The 24,675-nt window shown below is 40.5% G+C and overlaps 1 protein-coding gene across 7 annotated transcripts in view; it reads right to left on the bottom strand.

Annotated features, from left to right (window-relative positions):
* TLN2 (talin 2) overlaps positions 1 to 24,675 on the bottom strand; it is a 133,368-nt gene that overhangs the window by 10,119 nt on the left and 98,574 nt on the right. For 6 of the 7 annotated variants that reach the window (XM_086849224.1, XM_086849222.1, XM_086849223.1 and 3 more), the window contains 16 exons: positions 24,315 to 24,496; positions 23,743 to 23,875; positions 22,230 to 22,331; positions 21,329 to 21,499; positions 20,600 to 20,746; positions 19,671 to 19,772; positions 18,225 to 18,344; positions 16,580 to 16,726; positions 15,682 to 15,848; positions 14,776 to 14,959; positions 14,026 to 14,151; positions 13,603 to 13,719; positions 11,506 to 11,691; positions 7,652 to 7,759; positions 5,755 to 5,860; positions 4,013 to 4,137 (listed from right to left, as the gene is read on the bottom strand). In XM_086849224.1, coding sequence (XP_086705350.1) covers positions 4,013 to 4,137; positions 5,755 to 5,860; positions 7,652 to 7,759; positions 11,506 to 11,691; positions 13,603 to 13,719; positions 14,026 to 14,151; positions 14,776 to 14,959; positions 15,682 to 15,848; positions 16,580 to 16,726; positions 18,225 to 18,344; positions 19,671 to 19,772; positions 20,600 to 20,746; positions 21,329 to 21,499; positions 22,230 to 22,331; positions 23,743 to 23,875; positions 24,315 to 24,496 — 2,223 coding nt within the window. The remainder of the gene's footprint in view (positions 1 to 4,012; positions 4,138 to 5,754; positions 5,861 to 7,651; positions 7,760 to 11,505; positions 11,692 to 13,602; positions 13,720 to 14,025; positions 14,152 to 14,775; positions 14,960 to 15,681; positions 15,849 to 16,579; positions 16,727 to 18,224; positions 18,345 to 19,670; positions 19,773 to 20,599; positions 20,747 to 21,328; positions 21,500 to 22,229; positions 22,332 to 23,742; positions 23,876 to 24,314; positions 24,497 to 24,675) is intronic. The other variant, XM_086849226.1, reaches the window with a different exon arrangement.

The raw sequence follows: 24,675 nt of genomic DNA, 5'->3' as shown, positions 1-24,675 counted from the left end.
CAGGTGTGACACACATCTAAGGGCTAGATGCTTGATGGGGGAGGCACAACACTCAGCCAGCACTGGGGGTGTGTTTGCTGCCAGTGCTCTCCCAACATCATTCCTTAGCAATAAGGATGGCAGGCAGCACAAGACTGAGCACAGCAAAATGCCCTACAAGAAAAGTAATTATTCCACCATGCCCATTGTTAAAAGAGTGTCTCCTGGACTGTCTTAAATTCACATTCATAAACAGTACCCTCACAACATGTCAGTTTACAGCCTTCATGAATAAATTTGAGAGCAATGATGGCAGAAAATCATGTTGTGGGATCACATTTAGAGCAGGTTTCTTTAGAAAACCAGATCTATGACACAATTGATTACCATCTCCTTCCTCAAGCAGCCCTCAGGAAGATCAACATTTCAGTTTCCTCCAGCCTAAACTAATATGATGTTATTAACCATGTGCAACTATAAATGGATTGGAATATGAAGTCACCAGACCAGACAAATATTAGGCTCACTACAAAGTCTTAAGAATGGAATACCTGAAAAATGTTGATTATGCCATTGAAAACAAAACAAAAAAGGTGTGTTTTTGTAGTGTACTTTAACTATTTTTCTACAGCATCTCCATTATTAGGGGTAGCATAAATAAAGTCAGGGCGAATAGGAAAATAAATGAGCCCCCAATCTCATTGCAAAACAGCAGCAAAAACTACAAAAGAGAAACCATTTTGTTTTCAAGCACCTGTCATCTTCAACTTTATAATGACCAAAGCAATATGAGTAAGTTAGTGCACTGAGCCATGGAAAGCACAATAACCATTTCAGTTATTGAAATGAAAGTCAGTTCTTGGCACAGCTGCTGCTCACTGTCACAAAGAGCCCTACACAACTTAGAAGCCTCTCCAAGAGCAACTCTACTGATAAAGGAGCCCTCCATGTATGTATTTTGTACCAGATTAGATTAGGAGTCTACAGGAAGTCTTCTAAATCTGCTTGTGAGTGACTGTACTCCTTCATAATGCCTTCTACTATGTTAAAACCCCCGGAGACAGGGCAGGACACTGTAGGAATATGTTTGATATATAGTTGGATTAAATAACAACCTAATATATCAAACATATCACACAGAGTCCTGCAGAAAAAGGCATCCAGGTTTGATTCATCTTGGGTTAAAAAACCAAAGGACCAGCTGCTGAGAGCTACCAGCAGGGAACTCTTACTGACTACAAGACACTTGTGCCTGCACAGAAGCATGAAGAGCAGACAGAACAGGGTAGGGACAGCAATGCTCTCTCCTCTTGTACCTCATCTACCATACCTTTTTGCTTAAAACTGGTTTTTTTCCCCTGTATTAGCAGGAAGATTTTATTACACAAAATAGTTTTCTTCTTCAGAAAATTACTGGTTTTGGGGGTTGTTATTTTACAGGAAGTAGCACATTTCCATAACAGAAGGAATGTGTGTCCGCATTGCAATACACCTGACTCTCCAAATGGAAAACTGAAAAAGCAGTGAGAGTTCATATTCAGGAAAAATAATTGTACTTAGAGGAAACATGACAGCCAAATCCTGCTTAATAAACCATAAAGATCTCATTGCTTCTTGGATCATTTCCCACCTTGAAAACTGCAAGGAGAACCCTGAGCTGGTTTTGTGTTACAGACACCAGTAACAACACCTGCTCAGGAGAATCCTCAAAGTTCTTCCAAGATATGAGCTCAGAAGACATACAGATATTTACAGGGTGTCAGTGGGGACTAGTGGTTTAAGTATTTTGGGAGCACATTCACCTGCAGCCAAACAACCAGGATTTAAAGCAAACAAAATAAGCATTGTACAATGAAGCACAGGCAGCAGTTAGCAGGACTGTGTCTCATTAGAAATTGTTTTCTGGGGTAAATGAAGATGTCTCATGCTATTTGTGTAATTTTAAGACATCAAAGGGGGTATGATAAGTGTAAAAATACAAAGAGGAAACAAGGAAAAGAAGAAATAAAAAAAAAATACTAAAGTTAAAAAAAATTAAGATAGAGGAACAAATGAGAAGAAACCCTACCTTCAACTATTGGGGTTTTTTTTTGAGGTAAAAAGCGAAGTGGAACACAAAGATCAAAATTTCAAGTTTAAATCAAATTACTCCCACTTCCTGCACCAATAAAAAAACTTTACCAAAAAATAGAGAATCAGCCACCAACTAGTAATGATGAAGATAATGGATTTTCTGCAGGTAGACATTCTAAAATTACCCACTGAGGACTTCTCTTGTGAGTTCACTTAATGATGATTGCTGTTAACCAAAGCAGGACATTGTCTAGATAGTCTGTTCCATTGTAGAAAATAACTCTTATTCCTGAATTTCATAGGCTGAGCACAAGACAAAACAACTCTTACCTAGTCTAAGTATTCCTACTACAACACTATGTTGTCAAAGTTGGGCATTAGAAAGACAGAGCCTGTTCTCCACAGGAAATCCTACTCTGGGAGGATACAAGCTGCAAGCCTGCAACAGAAAAAGTGCTATTTGAGCCACTCTGTGATCTTCCTAGTAACTTCTGATGTGGTTTATAATCCTTATTGTGAAGGAGATTAAACATGTGAAAGGGATACAAAGGCTGCTGAAATCCCAAAATGAAACAAACAGCTGGATATCAATTTTAGTTTCAGAAAATGCCAAACAAACCAGTAAGTCACAAGCAGACTGGATACTCAAATTAATACATTAAATGATGAGCAGGTGTGAGAACTGTATTCACTGGGAAATTACAATGACCCTGGAAGGGCTCAGATCTTGGAAGGAAACTGCTCCATGGTTACCAGGCAACACACATGTGCTATTGTGCACTGATTGTATAGAAAAGGTGATGGTGGACTTCTCCATTCCTCAGACTCAGCCTGTGGAGTCTCATTATAATGGACCACTTTTCTTTATAATCAAAATGGATGTACTTGTTAAAAAATGCAGACAAAGAGCATTTACTTTTCATGAGCTAATTTATTCCTATCACTAAGCAGAAAGTGGGAGGTGGAAAGTCCTCAAAGGCTGAAGCTTTCAAGAACTATTTAATCTGGTGATCCTAAATAACAAAATACTACCCTGCACCAATACAATCATCCAACACTGAATGGTCTTGAGGCTCTGCTTTTTAGAAAGACTTCTCATTAGCTTTACTCTGAAAGCAGTTTTGCACCTACAAAGCAGCATAAAGAGGAATACAGATACATAGTGCTTTCCCAAAGCCAATTACACAGCCAAAATATGTCTTTCATTTTAAAGAGATGCAACATAGTAATTTCTACTAAAACCTGCCTGTTAACACCAGGTAAAAAGTAGCAATTCTCTGGGATCCACCAGTTTCATATATTCCCTCAGTACTGCATGTGAAAATAGTTGGTTTAATTTTATAGTATCTTCAGAGAATATTTGAAATGACCTGGCAACATGCAACACTACTTGATATCTTGATGAACTGTAATTTAATTTCCTTCAGGAAAATGACACAGAAGAAGATAGAAGATCAAACAACACATCAGATTCTATACTGAAACAGCTACTCTCTAAGCATGGCATAAAATGCTGGTTTTAGTCTTAGAAAATCCTGCAGGTCATTTACATTCTCTTGAACCCCAAACTGTGTTACTGCTGCTTTCTCCTGCTATACTTCACATATTCAGATGTGAACAAAGGGTCTCCAAAAGAAAGCAAGAAAGAATATGTTTGGAAACAGAAAGGTAAATAATCACCAGTAACAATGCCATAACTCTTACAAGCATTTCTAACATTTGGCTCTTCTTCCTTTGCTTACTTCTGGCTGGTGCTAGACTCCCTCCCTGAAAAGCACCTTTTTACCCTCTGCCTTCAGGGGTAAGTGCCATCCAGAGCAGCATTTTGTGGCTGGGACTCAGGCAAGGTTTGATTGTTTACACCATTATCCTGGCCAGTAGTGAAGTACACACCAAACAATGGGCAATGTGCACCCTCTGCCTTGCTAACCTCAAACAAACAATGGGGAGGGACACTCACCTTGGGCTTGGCTCTTGGTTTCAGCTGCTCTAACTTCTTTGCTGCAGCCTCAATTGATGCTGCAGCCCCTAAGAGCTCTGTCTCTGCAATAACTGTTGGGTCTTCTGGATCCACCCACTCTGTCCCTGAAATTAATGGAGATGGAGACAATAACTTCAGTGTCACTGTCAGCTGCCACTCCAACAGGGGGAATTGAAATCACACCTCAAGCGTCCAATACAGAATGTACAGCGCAGAAAGCTGATTTTAGTGCCATAATGGCATGAAACCAGTGGTTTATGTCACAAAGAAGACTATAAAGCAGAGGGGAAAGAAGTATTTAGCAGGATTACTCGCTCATGAAGTTTATTTAATAATAGCAAAGAAGCTTCAAAAAGGGATACTGTCCATCCTGGGAACAAAACCAGCTGTCACTCAGCTTGTATTTATCAGAGGTCTTACTCAGATGGTTCCTAACTTGACCAAGCCATGGGGTTTGTTCAGAGTCTGACCCAATGGTAGAGAGAAGAGGCTACAGCCAACACAGTCCCCTCCAGCACACTTTGCAGTCACCCCTGCACAAGCCTGGTAGTTTTGTTTGCTGGCAGTGCTCAGGGATGAAGTTACACACTTTTGGCAGTGTGTGTCTAACAGTGGTGTAGAAAAGGCCAAAGCAGTTTCTGTGTCACATCTGAAGGGCAACTTATTTTTTGCTGTTGACTTTTTGGCATTTCTTTTTTCCCAAAGAAATTCTGTAGATCCACAAAATGATTACTTGGCTGGAAGCGGTTTCAGATTTTTGGAAGTTGTCAGTACGTTATTATTTTTGATTTCCTAATACTATTCTCTGAATTACAAGATTCAGAAAGCATCCATATTCTGAATTGAGGGAAACAATGAAACAGCCTGAAGAACTTCTTAACCTCTGAGGGCATGGTCTCAAAACCATTTCTCAGTTCAAATGCTGTACAGGAGGAAGATGTTCTATATTAAACCCTAATACTGGCAGATAAACAGGGGAAAAAAAAGGCAGAAAGTATAAATACAGTCAACCCCAAACTCATAAAATGCAGCAACTCCTCTCCAGAAAAAGGCATTTCAAAAAGGTTAAAGCATTTACATGTTAATTTTCTTAGCAGACAATTTTATTGTGCACCTATAAATGAAAATAAGGAAAGGAAATTGTGAGTGGTTAAAAAACATTTTACTTCCCACAAAAAAAACTTTTAAAGTGAATAAAGACATCCTCTACAGACAGCAAGTGAAAAATGAAATAAAAAGTGGGTTTTTATTTTAATGAATATGAATTAAAATGCAAAAATTGCCAGAAATTAATACATGTGTCAAAAGATGAGAATAATATAAAGATTTTAAAAAGCACTTAGGGAATAGAAGTTGTCTGATATTGGCTTGCCTTGTTAGCAAATAGAAACCAAAATTTTGAAATATAAAAGAGAATGCAGAAAAAGTTAAAGAATTCAATGAAGATGCTTGAACAGGAAAATAACATAATGTAGACTACTGTTCTATAAAAAAAGAGAGAAAATATTAAGAATATTAAGAGAAAAGGAGGGAAGAAAAAATGGATTTGCATATATGCAAGTTGTTTGTAGTTCAGATTCATTTCCAAGGACCATGTACTGGTAACAGCAGGAAATAAGAGAGGAGACCCTGTAGAGTGTATTACACAGAGTATCATCATCATCATCACCATCTCTGGAGTAGTGAGCACAGCACACTGGTAGCCCAGCTTCCCAACTCACCCTTCATTGCTTCTGCTGACTGGATAAGCTCTGTGACAGCACCTGCAACCCGCTTGGAGAAAGAGGCCAGCTGATGCTTCAGCTCTGGAGTTGCTTTTTGAAGAATCTAGAGAAAGAGAAGGCACTTTAGTAAGGATTCCAGAATGCTGGAAGATTCCCAAGGCACTCTAGTGAAGATTGATGTCTGAGAGCCCAGTGAGAGAGCTGTGACCCAGTGAAGCACTAGGAACAAATGCTTACACTACAGTATTGGATGCACACCAGAGAAGTGGCACTGCCCTGCACAGCTACAGGGACTGACTGTTGTTGGAAGCTCCTAAACCTGGCACAGAGCAAACAAGCCACTTTTGTGCCACTTGCCCAATGCAACCTCTACACAAGTTAAGACACTGGCTTGAGAAGTTTTAGATATCCCATGTGACAACTCTTGCACCTCAAAAGTATCATTTTCAAAGAAATATGAAATAATATGAAAGAATATCCCTTGGCACCCCTGTAATCATCCCTAGCTTGAGGGCATAAAGTGAACTTACTGACAACTGTATCACAGGGTGCCAGATGGACAAATTAGAGATTCCTAATCCCACATGATCTGGAGCTTCTGAGGGTGATAAATTAGATGAGATTGTAGACCCAGGGGTTCTAAACCACCAGAGTTTGCTAAGGCAGCTAGAACTGGGGAGGGGGCAGGGGTACAAGGGGGCAGAACTTGCTCACAGCTTTAGGGCACTGAACTTAAAGAGGCTTAAGATAAAAAAGGCTTGTTACTTCAATAAAATGGAACATGCCTTTCCTACCTTAAGCCTCTTGACTTATGCAGAGAGAGAAATAAAATGAACAAAATTTGATTCAAGTCTTTGGTCTGTTCTGACACTTAGTTTTAAACACATACTGCCAACATTCTAGGGGTCATATCTGAAAAATTCCCCAGTCCTCTAAACTAAAAATGGATCAGACATCTTATGCTAAATCAATTACTGCCATACAGCTCTAAGAATTCCACTAGCAAGTTCCAGCTTTCTTGATCTATTTTACTTGTAGTGGCAAGCACAACTGTGACTGTACTTCTATTTTATATATAAATTTCAGTGAGTTGATGCAAATAATTACACATGCTCTGTTCTCAGCAGAAAAACTGATCTGGGTTTGCTAATCTGCAGTTAGTGGCTGCAAATTTCAGTTTCAGAGACATTAATATGTCAGCTGAGAGCCACCTAAAAGAAATCGCTGGTCATCCATGAAGCTGATTGCTGATGTAAATCTTCTCCAGAAACTTCAGTATCTCATAAATGTTAGTTCAAACACTTTATTACTTCCTACAAAAGTAATAGCAACAGAAGAACAAGTATCATGGGATAATTAATATATTATGTGATAATTATGTATGGTCAAGTAAAGCCAACTGACAGCAGGATTCATGAGCTGGGATTTGAGTGCAGAAGTTTTATGAGGGAGGCAGTGCTGGTGAGGGATTTTGGGATGACTTGGAGTATGGTGTGGCTGTGAGAGGCATGTAACAATGCCTTCATAAAGATTATGTAACCTCTTCAGTCTGGGGGACAGGCCTGTGCCTAATATGTCTAGTGTTTATTGTGGGCTTAAAAGAACACCAAAATGTCTTATTTTAATTTCTTTGTCAGGAACCTTCTTTAGGTTCAGATCTGTACTGCCTCCAGATCTGATCCAGTGTGCAGTTCCATTTAAGTAGTCCAGTATTCCTTCTGTCTCACAGTTTGAGCTCAAGTATTGACTTTCCTTTAGCTTGCTCTAACAACAAAACTTCATAACCTTGTGACAAATTGATAAAAATGTGTCACCAGCAGTCACTTTATAAAGAGGGCAGGGAGATGACTCTCCCTGGAAGCAAGCCAGTATATGCATGCAGAGGACTCCTTACCAGGAGAACATGCTCCAGGAGTTCCAAGTATCCCAGGGTGCATTCTGTTCCAAAGCGCAGGGCTCTCTCTCGAACTTCTTCACTCACATCTGGGTGATATGATGCTTGCTGAGAAGGCAAAACAACATTAGTATCCAAAGCAGCTCCCACAAGAGAAGATCAACACAGAGATATGGGGGAAAGAGAAGGGAGGAGATTTTTATAGTGTGCAAATGATATTTGAGCTTAATGGTCGGTCATTTCTGCTGTAAGCAAATGGTGCTGGAAGAGCAGCAGAGCTCCAGTTCTGTAAAGGCTCATTAATGCTGTTAGCTTGATGGAGAGATTAAACACAGCAACAGCAGTGAGGAACCATCTGTTCAAATACAGAGAGAAGCTGTAGCACAGTCAGGTCTTTGTAAGGATTTCCACTAAGTGTAATGTCTAGCATCTGTCATAAGCCCAACTAATTCAATCGTTTTATTTTTAATAAAAAGTGAAACCTGCAGCCTCTTCAAGCCCTGTACTTCCTACAATAAACTTCTAGGGAGCTTTTTTATTGAGCAGAAGTACCACTTGTTGCCAAGTGAAAGTTCCCAAAACACAGCATTTCCTCTCACAGAACAGCTCCTTCCACTCCTGCAGCCTCTTATCTCCCGTTGGGATGGGGGATTATTTCACTGCTTGCTGATTTTCTGCCCTTCCTGAAGTCCCATCCTGAGCCAGGGTCAGTGCTGGTCTCTTGGCTCCCTCTGCAGGGAAGTTCAGGATGAGCACAGCAAGGAAAGGCTGCCTCCCCCTCCTCATCCCACCACCCTGGCTGTGGGGAATTGTGATGGGAGGAATAGGATTCATTTTCCTCATCTCCAGCATACTTCAAATGAGCTGCCAAAGGCCAAAAAGTTCAGAACAGTTTTGGTTTATTTTTTTTAACTTTCAAACAGGGTAAAGGGCCCCCGAGTGTTTCTTACACATACACTGTAAAGCATCCTAAAATGTCTCTTCTGCACCTAAATATTACTGTAGCACAGGGAATTAGAGTAAGCATCTGTAGGAGGGAAATATCAAGTTCCTTCTATGTTTTTCATACATAGGCATGACTGGTATCAGAGTATTTTGGGAGCATTTTTAAGGTTCAGTATAAATTCCATATACTTCACAGCAGCCTAAGGAGGTGACAAAAGTCATTTTAGGAAATCATTTTCATAACCCAGAAACATCTGAACACACATCTCACTACACCAGTGAGGACTCTCAACAGAAATATCTTCTCTTCCAGCCTTGGGCAGAAGGTCTGCCCACCCATCTCAAACTGAAACATGTCTGAATAACCAGAACACACATTTGTTTCCTCATGCTGAGGCCTCCTTCACTCTCAGCCCTCATTTCCTCTCCACACACTTCCCCAGCAGGCAGCCAGCACTACCCAGCCCTGGCACAGCTCCTGTGCCATCAGCACCCCTGGGTGCCCTGTGGAGGAAGGTGTGTTTGAGGGGCTGCAGGGAGCTCCCCCAGAGCCATCTGTCCCCTGGCTGAACCAGCCCAGCTCTGCCCAGCTGCCTCCAGTGCCACCTGCAGCAGCCCAGCCAGTGCTGAGGAAAGGGGTGAAGTTGTTTCCCACTGTCCACTGCCCATGGAATGCACTGAGTGGGTGCTCACTTCCATTGCTTCCTATGGATTTGATGGGCTTTTCATATCTGTTTCCTTTTCACTAAAATAACCATGCACAGGTTAATTACTGCATTATTTTATACAAATATGTAATAAAAAATTGTTACCTTAGGGCCTACTCTAGATTTCAATAAATGCAATCATAACATTTCCACTGACTTTAATAAGAGCTGTCTCAGTACATCCCACAATAAGCATCCTTATTGAATTATTATCCTATTTTGAAATAGCATCTGCTTACAAGACCTGAATTAGTAATGAGCACTGTAAATTCATCCATAGCAGACCAAGCACCCAGACATCTATATAACTGTTAATTCAAACTCCTCATACAACTTGCCTTTGGCTATGGGCAGTTAAATAGAACTCACATTCAAATTCCTGATGCTGGGGAAGTCAGAACTATGTTCTGTACAATTCTGCCATAGATCATACACATGCACTTTTGTCTTGGCCCAAAGAACATAAAAATCTGATAATTTATCAGTGCTAATTCTACAGAGTAGCTTAATATCACTATAAAACCCCTCCAGTGTTTGTCACAAAACCCAAGTTCCATTGTATCACACAGCTTTTACAGCATAGTAGGGCTCAGGCTGCTGGTTCCTATCCCAAAAATTCAAGGAATGTGGCTTATCATGGAAATGCCATATCCAGTAATCAATTTATACAATTAATGGCGTAAAGATGTCCAAGACTGAGCAAAATTTGTAGAAACAAGATTTCCTAAATCAAGTCTGGTTCAAACTGTGTACTTAAAATATTTGTTAAATGCTACAGCTATTTTCTCATACATTTTAGATAATACATAAAATTAATATTCTTGCAGACTTTTATTCCTGCCTGTCCAATAAATGCTCTTGGTCTTAAGAAAGTAGACTAGATCTTAGGCTTAGCACTATATCATTACAGGCAAGTGAAAGGATTCCCAACTCTTTTCCTTCTGTAGACTCCATTCTTTGTGAAAACAATTCCCTGGGAGATCACAAAGGCTTTTCCAGCATCCCTGACCTCCACTGTTCCATTTGCAGGAAGTTTCATCCTGTCAGCCACTTACAATGCACAAACCATTCAGAATCATTAAATTAACTGATAGAAAATGTGAACATAGAAACTTTAAAAAAGGTATGTTCATAAATAGATGTTTGAAAGCATGTACTGGGCTATGCATGCATGAAAGTGTTTTATAACTTAGAGGATTCCATTCCTGAGAATCCTGTTTGGAAAGACAAATCTGAAGCATGCAAAGTGGTCAAGAATTGTTAGACACTAAAAAACTGCTACAAAACTAGGTCAATATCAAAATTTTCATTCAATACCTTTGTATAAAGTCAGTTCTAAGTTAACACTTGTACTTTTGAAAGGGGATAATTTTTAAAACAAACATAACCCTTCTGTTTGGGCAGTATTAGGTTAAAAATCAATCTGGGACTGATGTAGGCAGTTAGGATCTGGCCAAATACTGAAAGTCAGATACCACACAGACAGCACCATTATTTCACTGTCACCTTCCATACCTGGAAAGATAGAAGTAAATAACTATGATTTACAGGCAAAGGCAGTTTACTACTACATTCACTACTGAAAATTGAAAGGAATGAGATATTCATAATCCTATTTTTTAATAATTTATGCCTAGATTTTTTTTATCCTCAGAACAAAGCCAAATGGCTTAACAGTCATTTATGTAGCACACAGTGTAGAAAACAGATCTACACTATATTCAGAGGGCGACAGCTATTTTTATTAAAAAATTTGCAATAAAAATTACACACAATTTTGAAAAACAGAAAGGAAATTGAGCAAACCAACAGGAGGAAAATAACTGTTAAGCATAGATCAGAGTGATTTCTTTCACCATTCTTTTCACTGTTCTAGGAATACTGAAATTATATTTGTGACCACAGGAATATTTGTATATTCTACTACTTGCACAGATTGTCTTCTGACTGGAAACCAGGAAATTGCAGCCCAAATAAAATTCCTCATTTTCACAAAAAGAAAACAGTGAATATTAGTGCTGGGGTTTTTTTGTATGCATGGCACAAAAAAATCCTTTCTGAGACAGGTTCCCTTAAAATTATCTTACCCATTAACTTTCTCATATGAAAAACAGAAAACTGAACAGAATACATAATGTTCCATGGATTTAGAAGCACACAAACACAACAAGGTCAGTCTTAGGCAAGGAAGGGAGTCTTTACCTTACAAGCTGTTAGCATGTCAGCTACTGCTTTGCGGCTCAGATTTGCTGTAGCAATCACATCCTCCTGCCTGCATGAGTTCCCAGCTGCAACAGCTTTGGCAGTTGCCATGGTGATTCCTTTCGTCATCCGGATTGATTCTTCAGGTGTCGATGTCTTTTCTGGAACCTCGCTCGACTGAAACACCTGAAAGTAAAAGCAGAAGGAAAGTCTGACACCACTCAAGTCAAAGCAATCGTGAGGAAGAGACACCAAACGGAAGCAGCCTTTGAACAGCAGGAAATCAGAAACACATTTGGAGCACTTGGAGATCATTCCTGCTTGCCATGGGCCTGGATCTGATAAACCTGCTCACCTACAGACACCAGAGAGTAACAATAAGTTGATGGAAGGAGACAATAAAAAAGGTTAACACCCATTCATCTCATCTGCACTGAACTACCCACATGACAGTTTACAGGCAGCTGTTCAGAGCCTTACCAGATGAAAAGAATTAACTGTTCCTTTCATTATATTCTTTTCTCATCCTGACTGCTGTTTAGGCTGGTTACTCACATGAGGAGATCCTTCCCCTGCAAAGGTTAGGCCCTACCAAGTGCTTGTTGATAGCACAGAGCAGTAGAGACTGAGAACATCAGCATTCAAGTATTCAAACATGTCTTAAAGCAGAGGTGGAGCGTTGTCTCTTAGGCTATATTTAGTCTCCCTTAGAAACCTAAAGATATAATTGTGCAGGGTGAATCATGTGAAAATAGTTCAAATTCCCTAACAATGCATGAATTCTGGAATACAGGAACTCTAGGAAGATATAGGTAGCAAGAGCTGAGCAACCTTACTTTGATTACGTATTTTCCTGAGCTTAGGTCTGTATTTGCTTTACCACTCTTACTGTGCAGGAGCAATTTGGAGTGCACAATTAATCAGGAGGTTTCTTGATCACACACAGTGCAACCTAAGCAGGCCAGTGGTTTCAGAATGTCTGGACAAAAATGAGCCTGGTCCATCGTGTGCTCCCAGTTAATCAGTTTTTCACTTCATCTCTCCAGAAACAGAAGCAATGTTAAAAAATGAATTCTAGTTATACATGTGAAGACATCCCTCAGTGTTGCTCAGAGTCAGCCCCTGAAATTCCACATCAAGCCTGACACATTTTCTTGAGTACCTATGAGCCACTCTCTGGTCTCTCCATGAGTGAGATGACAACATCACAACCACAGGACCATCCCTTGGCAATGCTGACAAAAGAGGAACATTTCAAACAGATACCAGCCAAATTGAGAAACACAGGAGAATGCACAATCCTCCAATGACAGATCTGAACAGGTTTCAGCTCAGAGTTACAGGATGGGATGCAACAGCCAGGCCTTCATGAGGATACATGGGTGCAACTTGTGAAATACTGTACAGAACACCCCTGATCAGGTACCAGATCAGGTTTTATGACTGCCATATGAAAGCCCAATGACTATAAACAGATATTTAATAAGAAAATATTTTAAAATAAATTTTCTCATTACAACAGCTTTGTTCACATAGTGACAACTGAGTGTTTGATGGAGAGCATTTGACAAGACAAAATGATGACAGTGCAGTTATGGTGTAAGAATTGCTAATCCACAGGCTATGCAACAAAGCATTTCCTGCTGAAGACTGTGTCTACAGGGTTTATTTTACAAAAATGAACTGTAAGTAAAGGAAGTATAAAAATCAGGCTTCTCCACAAACATGCAGGTGTTAATTTGTGTCACTCACTACTATGCTAGTAAAAAACCTCATGGTATAACACCTAATTTGGGAGAGAATTCCACACTATCATTAATTCCTGCTGACACAGAATATCAACAGCAGGCCATGTATCACAGGTAGGATCTTTACATAATAAAGGAAAAATAGAAACAAGTTTAAACTGCAGACACAGTATGAGAGTGATGCTGAGAAGACACTACCAAAGCCAGGATCAAAAAAAAGTGAACAGCATCAGATCAGAAAACAGGATCTGTACTGAAAGCTTAAGGTCTAAAGAAAAAGGAAGCAGTTGCTCCCAGCTTTGTATAAGGACATACTTGCAAAACCCACTACAACTATTTAGTTCTGTACCGTGAGCTCCTGTTTGATGTACTCAATTGTGGCCTCAAGAGCTCTTGTTCCTCGAGTAGCTTCATCTTCTACTGCTTTAACAGTCTTCAAGAGGGATGTGACATTTGTTACCATCACCTGAAGAAGAGAGAAGTGAAGACAATAACATGTGAATCCTTCCTCCTGTTTTTAGAGATGGCAGGGTGTGAAGCAAGGTAAATTAAACTGGGAAGTGTTGTTACTTCTAATAGGGCCTAAGAGACTTCATTAATTCTACTTGTTACAGGACTAAATACCAATTCTTGTGCTGGCCATGATACCATGATAATTAAATAAAGAAATGAGTTTTCAGGCAATCAGAAATTGCTGAAGTCAAAGTCCCACATGTTTATCAAATGTGATTGCACAGACACTTTCCAATAAAATGTGAGAATAAGGTTTTACCTTGGCAGCACCTTTCAGCTGGTACATGGATGGATCATCTGCTGGTTTGCTGGCAGCTCCTTTGGTAGCACCAATGAGATCAGAAAGGGCCTTTGCAACATCTTTGATAGCATTGATCAGAACAACCTATGGAATGAGAAACAGTTATAAGGCTCAGGCAATAAAGGCTGTCTGCATGAGGGTGTGATTTTTAGAACACAGCTAAAAAAATCTATTTTTTTCAAACATCTGCAATATGCTTGCCTGCCTCCGTTTCACTGAGATCCAAACAAACAACTGAAGACATATTATGGGTAATCCACACGGAAAAGTTGTAGAGTTAATTGAAAATCAAGACAGATAGAGCTGGGGAATGGCAACAGTTTGTCAGCCCACACAAATAATACAGTGCACAGTCCAGACATAAGCTGGATAAGCAGCTTTAAAGACCTGCAAGCTCTTCAGAACTAAAGTGGGATGAGCCAGAATTGCAACCACAAGTTAATAAAAATGAGCCAAGTACTTTGCCAGAAGCATCCCAGATGGAACACAGGTGAAATGAAAGCAGAAGGGTTACACAAGGGCCTGAATAGTTTCACTCAATGCTTAAGGCTCTTGACTGTATTCTAAACAAGTGATATCTGAGTAAACCCAGAAAAGTCCCAGAGGAGATGAACAATCTTGTGTTGCTTAAAAGCAGAAGTCACACAAAGTTCTACAAAATGAAAACTGTTCTCTATAAGAGCATCAGAAAATCTTAAAATATCTCACCTGTGTTTCAGGATCATCAGATCCCAAGCTAGCTGCTCCCAATTTTACTACCTCGGCAAGCTGAGTGATGGTGTTAGCAGATGACTGAGCTGCTTGGGCCAGTTTGTCCTGACTTGAGGCAGCACCAGAAACCAACAATTTTGTGTCTTCAACTAAAGCTTTTGCTGTTTTCAGGATATTTTCCCTGTAGCAAAAAGAATAGGAAGCAGAGAAAGAGTGGAAAAGGAGAATAGGGGAAAAATGTGTTTTCCAGTGTTGTGGTGACTAACAGCTACATGAAAGAGCTGATCTAAATCATCATACCAGTGTCCATTCATAACATAATATATGCCAAGGGTGTAAGTTAAAAACCAAAACAAAGCAACAACTATTAAAAAAGCAGCAGAGCATTTAGGGCAAATGTAGGGCAGTGTAATAAAATCAGCCCATCTTGAGAAGAAATAGATTGGGAAGTAGTATTGAAGAGCATTGTATTGGAAAACTAAAAGAAAATCTGGCCATGCTATGAGAAAAGTACCAGATGTTGAACATCCACATTGATCAGCATATTGTAAGAAAAATGAAAGTAATCACAGGTGAGGAAGGTAGAAGGAAGAATGGCAACAGGAACAGAGAGTATGTCCTGGTCAGGAGTCCCCACCACCCTCCCACCCATATCCATGTTTTGGCGTGTCAGGACAACAAATCCAAAGCAACATCTGGGTAAAAGAAGAAATAATTTTGAACATGCAGTTCACAACCAAGTCAAGTCCCACATTTCCTATTTCTCCTCTCACTCTCTTGCCTCATTCAATTTCATTAACAGGAATCCAAAAAGGTAAAAATTTTTCTCCATGTCCATTCCCTCCTGCCAGTTCCACTCTTCCCCTGTGCATGCTTTCTTCCATCATTTTCAGCAACACTGACCTGTGATCTGCAAATGATTCATTGTTCTCAGCATTAAGGGTTCCAGCAGTAGCAAACATGATAGTGGTGTCCAGATCTGCAATTATCCCAGACACAGCACTGGCTGCAGTAATACAGGCTTGTGTGCCTTTGTTCCCTGCCTGGAGGGCAGATAAAACCAAGGAGACCTAGAAACAGCAAAAAGCAACAAACAGAAAGTTGGTCCTGTGAATTATTACTACTCTATCAGCTTTAACTTTACTTACAAGGTACTGTCTACCCCTGCCTTAAGGTGGAATTGTCACTGCTCCTGGGATACATCATGAAATTGGTACAGCTGAGAGCACATTAACACAGGCTGAATGAATTGGGTGAAATCTGAAAGCTGCTGGCACCAACTCCCAGTGCTTGTGTCCAACAATAGGAGAGAGATGCCATAAAAAAGCTTCAACAAAACTACCCAGGACATTTATTTGAAGGGGATGTTTCCAAGGGACAAGAAGCCTGACAGAGATTGAAGATGCACTTCTAGGCAGTTACTGTGACCCTCTCCTAAAAGGGGAGCAGATTGCAACATGAAACAACACATCACTGACCAACCTCACAGTAACTGTGGCCAGGGAGTGCCTCACAAGGCACAAGAGCCATCTCACATCTTAGGATATTGGTTTGGACCAATCTCCCTCTGACAGGAGGTTGAAGTTTTATTTCAAGGCCTGAGGAAGGACAAATCATGGGCTAATCCAGCACATGAAAACTGAATACTTGAAAGAAAATTAAGACCTTTGGGTAATTCAGACACTACTGTAGTACAATGCAAAGTTAAAAGAAACAGTTTCCTGAATCCAGTTTGACTGGTTTACTCCCAGTGGAAGCTTGGTAGACAAACATCATGGGGTACCAAGGAAAGCTATCTTACCTTTTCTGTGACAGCACGAGCACATTCTATCAACTCCCTTTTGGTGTAGCTGTCTGTAGGGCAAATCTGGAGAGCTCCAGCTTTTTGCACAAGAAAGATACACCCATGGCCAAGTTCCTGCACCCGAGTCTTGATCTGGAACCCAATCTAGATGGTAAAGAAGGCATAGGGAAAAAGGAAGGAAGAAGAAAGCAATTAAATAAATGTCATGCGGGTACACTGTGTCAACAGAAATGGAAACACTGTGTCTGGTCAATATTCCTCCCACCACTATATCCTCTGCAAAGATCAGAAAACACAGATGTAATTCCATCTACACATGAAACATAACCCTATAAAAGGCTCCCTGATGAAACAGGGCAAGAATGACCTGGAGCCTGGGAAAGAGAAGGGGTAAGACCTAGTCAAACAGACATAACTCAAGCACACACGACTTCACATTTACACAACACTACCACGTGGTCCAGAACTGCCCTGCCAGTGTGAGCTCTACTCAAGGTATGTGCAACAGGTAAAAAGCACACAGTACTGTACATTGCTGAAACTGGGTCAAAATGTATGTAACTATGTGGTTCTCTTTGCTTGGTTTTGAACCTTGCACGGTCTTCACTCTCCAGAATCAACCACATCCATGTGGAGCACTCAATCCTGCTATTACTGCTTCTGATTTATTAATAATCCAAAGATGTGTGGTCCCTGTTTTGAAACATGATAGTTGTAGTTCCTGCATGTATGCCATCATTCCAGTGTGATTTGGGATTAATACATGAGCAGGAATCACAGCCATTAGTATCACAAATGGAATTATTTTAACCTCAGGCACAAAGTAACATGCAGAAATGGTAATTCAGTTTAACAATACTGAACCAAGTGTAAGCCATTGCTTTTCACATAGCTACTGAGCACAAAATATTTAAGTATGTGTATCAGCAGGATGTGTAAGCACAAGGTCAAAAACTCTTTAAAGGACTTTTATGTAAAAAATCTGATACATCTGGAGAAGGTAAGATACCCTCTGACCCCATTTGACAAAATTTGTCTATGCTTCAGTAAGAAGAGAGGGATGAAAGACCTGTGCAGTTGTGCTCAGACAAGGTGCAGCAACTCCCACAACAGGTTAATGCAACTGAGGTGAACAGCCACCCTCCTCACTTAGCACAAGACAAGTAAGATGCTTCTCTCACATCACATTCCAACTCTGAGCTATGGAGGATGTCCTTCAACAAATGCTTGCATGAATCTCACTTTCAGGATAGGAAGTTATACTTAAAATCACTTACAGGCAAGATAAAAAAAGCATATACATATTTGTAACTTGTCATAACATGCAAGACTGAAGGAAAGCCACAAAGCCACATAGTAACAAATTAAAAGTTTTAAGAGTTTTCTTTGTATCTGGAAGTTGCCTGTAAGTGAAAGCCCCAAGTAATTTAGGAGGTTCTGTTGTGGTCAGTGAAATTATCCACTCTTATCCTGACCTGTTTCTTTCTAAAGCCAGACAGAGATTCTGACAAAGGGTTTCTGTTCCTTGATGGGGCAATTCTGAAAACAAGGCTTGTCATCTTTACTGTGTTCATCACAGTAAAAGAACCCTCTTGTTAACACCACCGTGTACAGAGAATAAAGAGGTCTAAAAACTGCAGACCTCCTCTGGTTCTGCTGTAGCTGCAGCCATTCGGCCCTGGAGAGCCAAATGCCCATAGTCATTGGTCATTTGCGATGCAAGTCCGCCCAGCTCCTCCGGGTTAGTAACCGACTTAGTCATCTGAAACAAGAACACAGGCAAGAGAAAAAGAAAATTGACAGGCATGAGAATAACTTGTTAATACACCCCAGATTAGAAGCACACTCATCTGTTTTGGGCACGCTGATAAAATGGGGTAATCCACTTGCCATGGAAGGGACGTGTCTCCAGCAAGAATTCCAGAGGAAACTCAAGCAAACATGCTTTATTAGAGTCATGGCAACTGGGCAGCTGCTGCACATACAGAGGAATCAAAGAGCAGCAGTTAGAGCCAATACTTCACTCCCTTTGACACACAGGGGCCACTGGCCAGGTACAGTTATTCAGACTGGGAAGGAAAGTGGGGTTTGTGTGCCACAGCCACCTTATGTTGTCAAAGGTAAGCTAACCCCCATCAGCCTCAGCTGAGATGTGGAAGTATGGAAATGGAAAACATCTGAGGACCAATGCAAAACACATCTCAGATGAGGGAACAGGATGGAGAAATACTCAGGATGACATAGAATGTCTCAGTAGAATGTCAGTACAAATAACTGAATCTCTCTTTAGTAAATTCCTATCCTTTAACAGAGATAGTTCTTCTGTCTCAAATTAATGTAAGTAAAAACAATGGAGATCCATCCCTGGGACAAAACTAATTTTAGACAAATTTCTCCTTTTATAGATAGCAGAATCATGGACCTGTCTTGACTGCAAGAGCAATCAACTGTGGAAAATCCTGTCTGTAGCACTCATGAACAGTCACCTCAACTCTCTCAACAACAAATCAGCAACTACAGTACTGCTCCAAGTGAAAACACATTATGCATTTCTGTGAAACACAAGTCAAGAAAAAGCTCAATTCAACAGGTGTCACTTTTTTTTAAACCCAGGTGAGTCATAGAAAGTAAAGAAAAGGACAGTGTTGGATATTAATCTGCATTCATTCATTAAACATTATAGGGCTCTGTAAATACTGATGTTATTTCACTGGCTGCATGAAACAGTAAGTGTGAGAGTATCCTGAAGTCATTGATAAACAAAAGGTGGCATTTCAGCCCAGTTAAATGGGCTGATGAAAAAGCATGTGGTTTTCCTTTGTTTTTCCTCAAAAATGAGCCAAATAAAGAGCTTTTGTGCAGAAGAGCCACAATACAATTCAGTGCTCCTCCTGTAGAGGACCCCTCTATGATCACACCACTAAGATGCATGAGTTAAATCAGCAAAATCATCACTTCTTTTGCTCCATTACACCAAAAGAGAGAAGGTTATTGAAAATTTGATGATCAAAAGTGTCTCAGCACTGAGCAAATAATTCCACATTCCTTATGTACACTGAGTTTGGACCTTGTAAAGATGATTTCTTACCATTTCCTGTGCTGTAACAGCAATAGCTTTAGAGTATTTCACCACAGTGGTCTGATAATCAACAAAAGTTCCTTTTGGATCTGGAGGTGTACCTTCATCCAGCTGCAAGACAGAAGGGAAAACACAGCATTAAAAAGTCACAATAAACAGCATACTGTACAGGCAATGGTAAAATAGTATTATATATTCAATTCAATGATCTCCTCTCTCTCAAGATATGCAAGTGAAAATAGTGCACCAGGATGTACAGAGAAGCTCAGCAAATACTTGAGCCCAGATTATAAATGTGGAAGATACAGAGAACATACAGTGCAAAATTTTTGAGCATGAGGTCTGCTTCTCATGCAACATCAAACAATCTGCTCTTCTCAGCTAAGAGAGAAAGAAAAGTGCAACAGTTACAAACCAAAATGTTCATGCCAGAAGATTATGTAAAATTTCTTTATGTGCTAAAGTCTTCAATCTTTAAGTCAGGATAGGAAAAGCCAAATATTTGGACTGAACTCATGTACACTTTGCAACTATACATCTTCAGCAGAATGCATTACAAAGCACAGCAGAGCATTTCATCTTCTCTGAAAGTAACTTGCTTCAAGGTTGGCCTGCTACTCATTTTAGAGACTAATATGAAAGATAAGGTAAAAAAAGGAAGCAAAAATAAGAGGTCACTTGACCTAAGATAATAGTTAAATGCCAGAATATTACTGAACAAACTATTTTGTAGGAATTGTACTGACAGGTACCATGCAGGTTGTAAACATGAGCACCATGGCCCACATCAGTTTTATTTCACAATATGTAAAATCAAATCATCTTCAGGTTTCCTATGACAGCATTTCATGACTGACCACTGAATCACTACCAGTTTGTCCAAAGCTCTGCAATGTGGATCAGCTTTCAAGCACAAAGAATGCAATTTCTGTGCTCACCTTGGTCATTGCCTCTGCAATCGAGTCTACCATACCTCCAACCATGCCCACTTCACTTGCAGCTTCATTTAAAGTGACCATGATGTCATCTACAGCCTCCTTCATCAGCTGAGCAGCCTCGGTGATGGCATCATGAGTATGAGATGCCTGGAGGACACAGGATGAGAAAACCAAGATAGAGGATGCTCTCTCTCCAAAACAACACGTGAATCAGAAGAATAAGAAATTAAAACAGTAAAGGTGTTGAAAATAACACTTCTGAGCAAAAATGACAAGTAAAACACTGCAAAAAAGTGGACAGAACAGAACTTGTTAACTCCTACAAGGAGCCATGGCACATGACACTTCCAGCCTCAGGTGCCACAGTCACTTTAAACATCCTCTAAAGACGGTGGCTCTCTGTAAGGTGCAAATCACACCCGAATTATGAACAGTTGTGTGCTGCAGCAAGGGTCCCCTCCCACTGGGGCATGTACCAGACAAGCCCTGGTTTTTAACCACTTGCTCTCTGTGTGAGAGCCTAGATAGCTGCTCTCATACCCTGAGAGGATGCTGTGAGAAGACTGGAATCCTGTCTTGGAAGAATGTTTCCACTCTCAGGAGACATCAGAGAGCTGTCACTTACACTTTGACTGCAAACATACCCCTTGACTGTACAACAGGTATGTGCTGGGTTTTCTGCCAAACTTGCCTTCCTGTCTCACCCTTAATGCCACACAACCACCTTACCTTGGGATTTCCTCCCCCTTCTTTGGCAGCATACAGTATCTGTAAGGCAGATTCTGCTAGAGTCTTGCTCTGGTCCAGCACAGTCATCTGTTGCTGATGATTCAGAGTCTTGGATGCCACACCAACTGCAGCTGAAACAAGGGGTTCGAAGTAACTCGCCAGCTGTGTTACCTAAGAAGGCCAGAACAGCCCCAGAAAGCCATTAACCACATTTCTCAGGTGAAAGTGAGAGAAAACACATTCCCTGTTTACCATTGAGATGTGGGTTAGCTCAAGGAGCACAATGCTTCTGCACTGTACAGCACTGAGTCAGGATCATGTGCCCAGGGATTGTGCCTCCCCTCACTGTCCAACCCCTTTGCAAAGCCACACATCTCCTCCAGAAGCACACGGTGCCTTGAGCTGATATGTAACTCAAGAGTGTCACAGGAGCCACATGGGCATCCCTGAAAACCATCTCCTCTGGGCAAGGGAGGAATCTCTCAATCTTTGTTGCCTCTATGCTTTTTACTCTCAAGAATATACCACAGGATGAGAACTTGCTATGTGAGAAACTCCTAAATCTTGCAAATAACCATTGTAAATATGCTTTTGGTACATGCATTCTAACATTTGGGGTTTTTTGACAGACATAAGCATGACCTTGACTCTACTTACACTCCATATAACAGAGGAAGACATTTACACAAAGCCCTAACCAAAAACCACAGTGAGAGTATCTTTCTGCTAGCCCAAAATGTATAAAGGTTTATTTGATCTTGGCTCTGGGTATTTGAAAATTCCATATTTTTTCTCCTTAAAAATGTATTTTCTGCTCTCCCATAGGAAGAGAAATTGCTATGAAATTGGGGTCTTCCCTAACATTCAGCTGTCCAAGATTTCAAATGCCTTTTGAAAGTACCTTGTGCCCCAGCTGAGCTGCCTCTCCCCGAGCTGCAGTGGCTATGGGATCGATGAGGTGCCCAATTTCCTGTACAACTGATGTCAGCTGCTCCTGTAGAGCCTAAAAGAAAGAGAAGTTGTCAGTTGCTATCACAGCTGTTCTCTTATCCAGCTGTACCACACTTGACAATCACCCTCAGACCAGCCAACATCCTCAAAGCTGTTCAAATCACCTGCTGTGGCAGAATGCAGAAATCCACACTGCTCGTTTTCCTCACATACTGCCTCATTTCTTCTCCCTACCCTCTTTCAACAACAGCAACCCTGTCATGGGCCTGCTCCTCCTAGGTTTGTATGACAAATCTGGGGAGAGAGTGCTGACCACACTCAGGGGTAGGTGTCCCTTCTCACTGCAATGTGATCAAGGCCTCCCTAACACCTCCAAGCTATTTTTGCCCTGACAAAGATTTAGTATCACTGCACCAATCAGAAAACTGTCAGGAGCACTGATTGAAGTGTGAAGAAACATTTTAAAAGGAGAAAATACTGTGCAAGGAAAAAACTCTGCTGCAAATTTTGAAGCTAGTGGGAGAAATCCACTGGCAAAGGAAAAATGTCATCCCTGAAGGACAGAGATGAGGAGTGACTTCCTGAATACAATCTGCAGGACAGGAGTAAACATATTAAAAGCATATTAATGGCCTGGTCAAGATAAAAATACTGGCTTTTAATTCAGAGGCACTTAGTATCTTGGCAGCCATCAGGATTAAGGTCACTCGCATGACAGGCAAGAGGAAAAAAATATTATTTTTGCACTTTGTTACATTCCTTTACTGCTTTATAAATAACTGCCATTTTTGGTAGAATTTACTTCAGTTCAACATGGTGAACATGGTAACTTCATCATTTCAATAAAAATAAATTACAACATAACTTCATCAACAAAAATGAATTATGACATATTTCCTGCAATGACTTCTTTAGCACAGCTTCATTTGGTCTGACATGTTTCTAAGTATGCAGTGTTACAGCCCGAAGAAACCACCCCAATAAACACTTAATTTTAAGAAACAACAGTATGAAAAGACAAATATCAAGATGAGAATCTCAACATGAGTTGAGACACGGAAGAGGGCAGAGAAGAAAGTGAACATATCCTCAATTTCACTTACTAAAGGGCAAACTAGGCATTAAGAAAAAAGAACATTTACATTTATGTCATTGGATTTCTAGTAATAGACAACCTTCAGAAACAAATATAGTATGAATCTTCAGAAACTAATCCTGGCTTCCACATGGCAAGACACCACAAAAACTCTATCAGTCTGTCATATCAGCATAGAAGTCAGAATAATATGGGGGTGGCAGTGAAAAATAACCACTTTCAGCCCTGCTGTTCCCAGGTGATTCTGGGATCTCTGGAGAAGTGATACAGTAGGGCCACTTCTCCCCTCACTGGCAGTGGGTTGTGCTGTGATTGAGCAGCAGGGTGTGCAGCACTCCTCTGTTTGTGCCTGTGCTCTCTGCCTCACCTCCACGGAGATGTCATCCCTGGTGGCCAGGCTCTGGCTGACAGCAGCGAGCGAGGCCTGCTCAATGTCCCTGATGCATCTGTTGATCCCATCGATGGAGAAATCACATTCTCTCTGTCCTGGGGCCTTGTCCCTGCAAGACAGAGACACTCAACTGAGCACAGTGGCAAGGAGCAGGGTCTTTGCTGAATGCACACAGGCCCACTCTTTAAAAAGTAAATAAATAAAAGAAGCTGTTTCCCATGTATTGCATGCTGGTACACGATCTACATGGAGGCAGTATTAGCTAGTGTTCATTTCCTACAGCATTCTTTATTACATTTACCTTAGAGTGAATTGGGGGTGGAACCAGAGCAGGAAAACAGAATACAAACACAGAACACCCTGTGCTGCAGAGTGCTGCAGTCATCAATTATAATTAAACATCCAGTCTAACTGTGGAGATATTGTGCATCACAGACTAATTTCCATCCATGAAAAATAACAGTGCTAATGGCCTGTGCTTTATGGCTTTATGTGCTAATGGCATTTTTGCTTTATGAAAAGTTGCTCAATTACTACAAAAGACATACCTGATAGAGGTAATAAGACTCTTGATAGAATCTGAGACTGTATGGGAATGCCCTGCTAGTACAGACCATGTAGGAGGGTCTTTGGGGTTGATAGCCAAAGAACGGGCAGTTTTGATCAATAAAGATGAGCTCTCCAACATTGTCTTTGCAGAAACCAGAATTGGCTCCTGTGCTCGTGATCCCTGTGGTCAGGAAGGTACAAGAACAGAAAGAACATTTAAATTATAATTTATTTGAGTTCATCCACACTTTCTGCTCATAAAAGTCTAATTAACAGCATTAAAATGGAATTATAATTTCCTCCACTGTACTATTTATATTCACAGATAGTCAACACAGAAATAAAACAAAAATAATCAAT

The sequence above is a fragment of the Cyanistes caeruleus genome, chromosome 13, assembly GCF_971803275.1.
Source record: "Cyanistes caeruleus chromosome 13, bCyaCae1.hap1.1, whole genome shotgun sequence".
In the NCBI taxonomy this organism is placed as follows: Eukaryota; Metazoa; Chordata; class Aves; order Passeriformes; family Paridae; genus Cyanistes; species Cyanistes caeruleus.
This window is presented reverse-complemented; position numbering and strand designations above follow the sequence as displayed.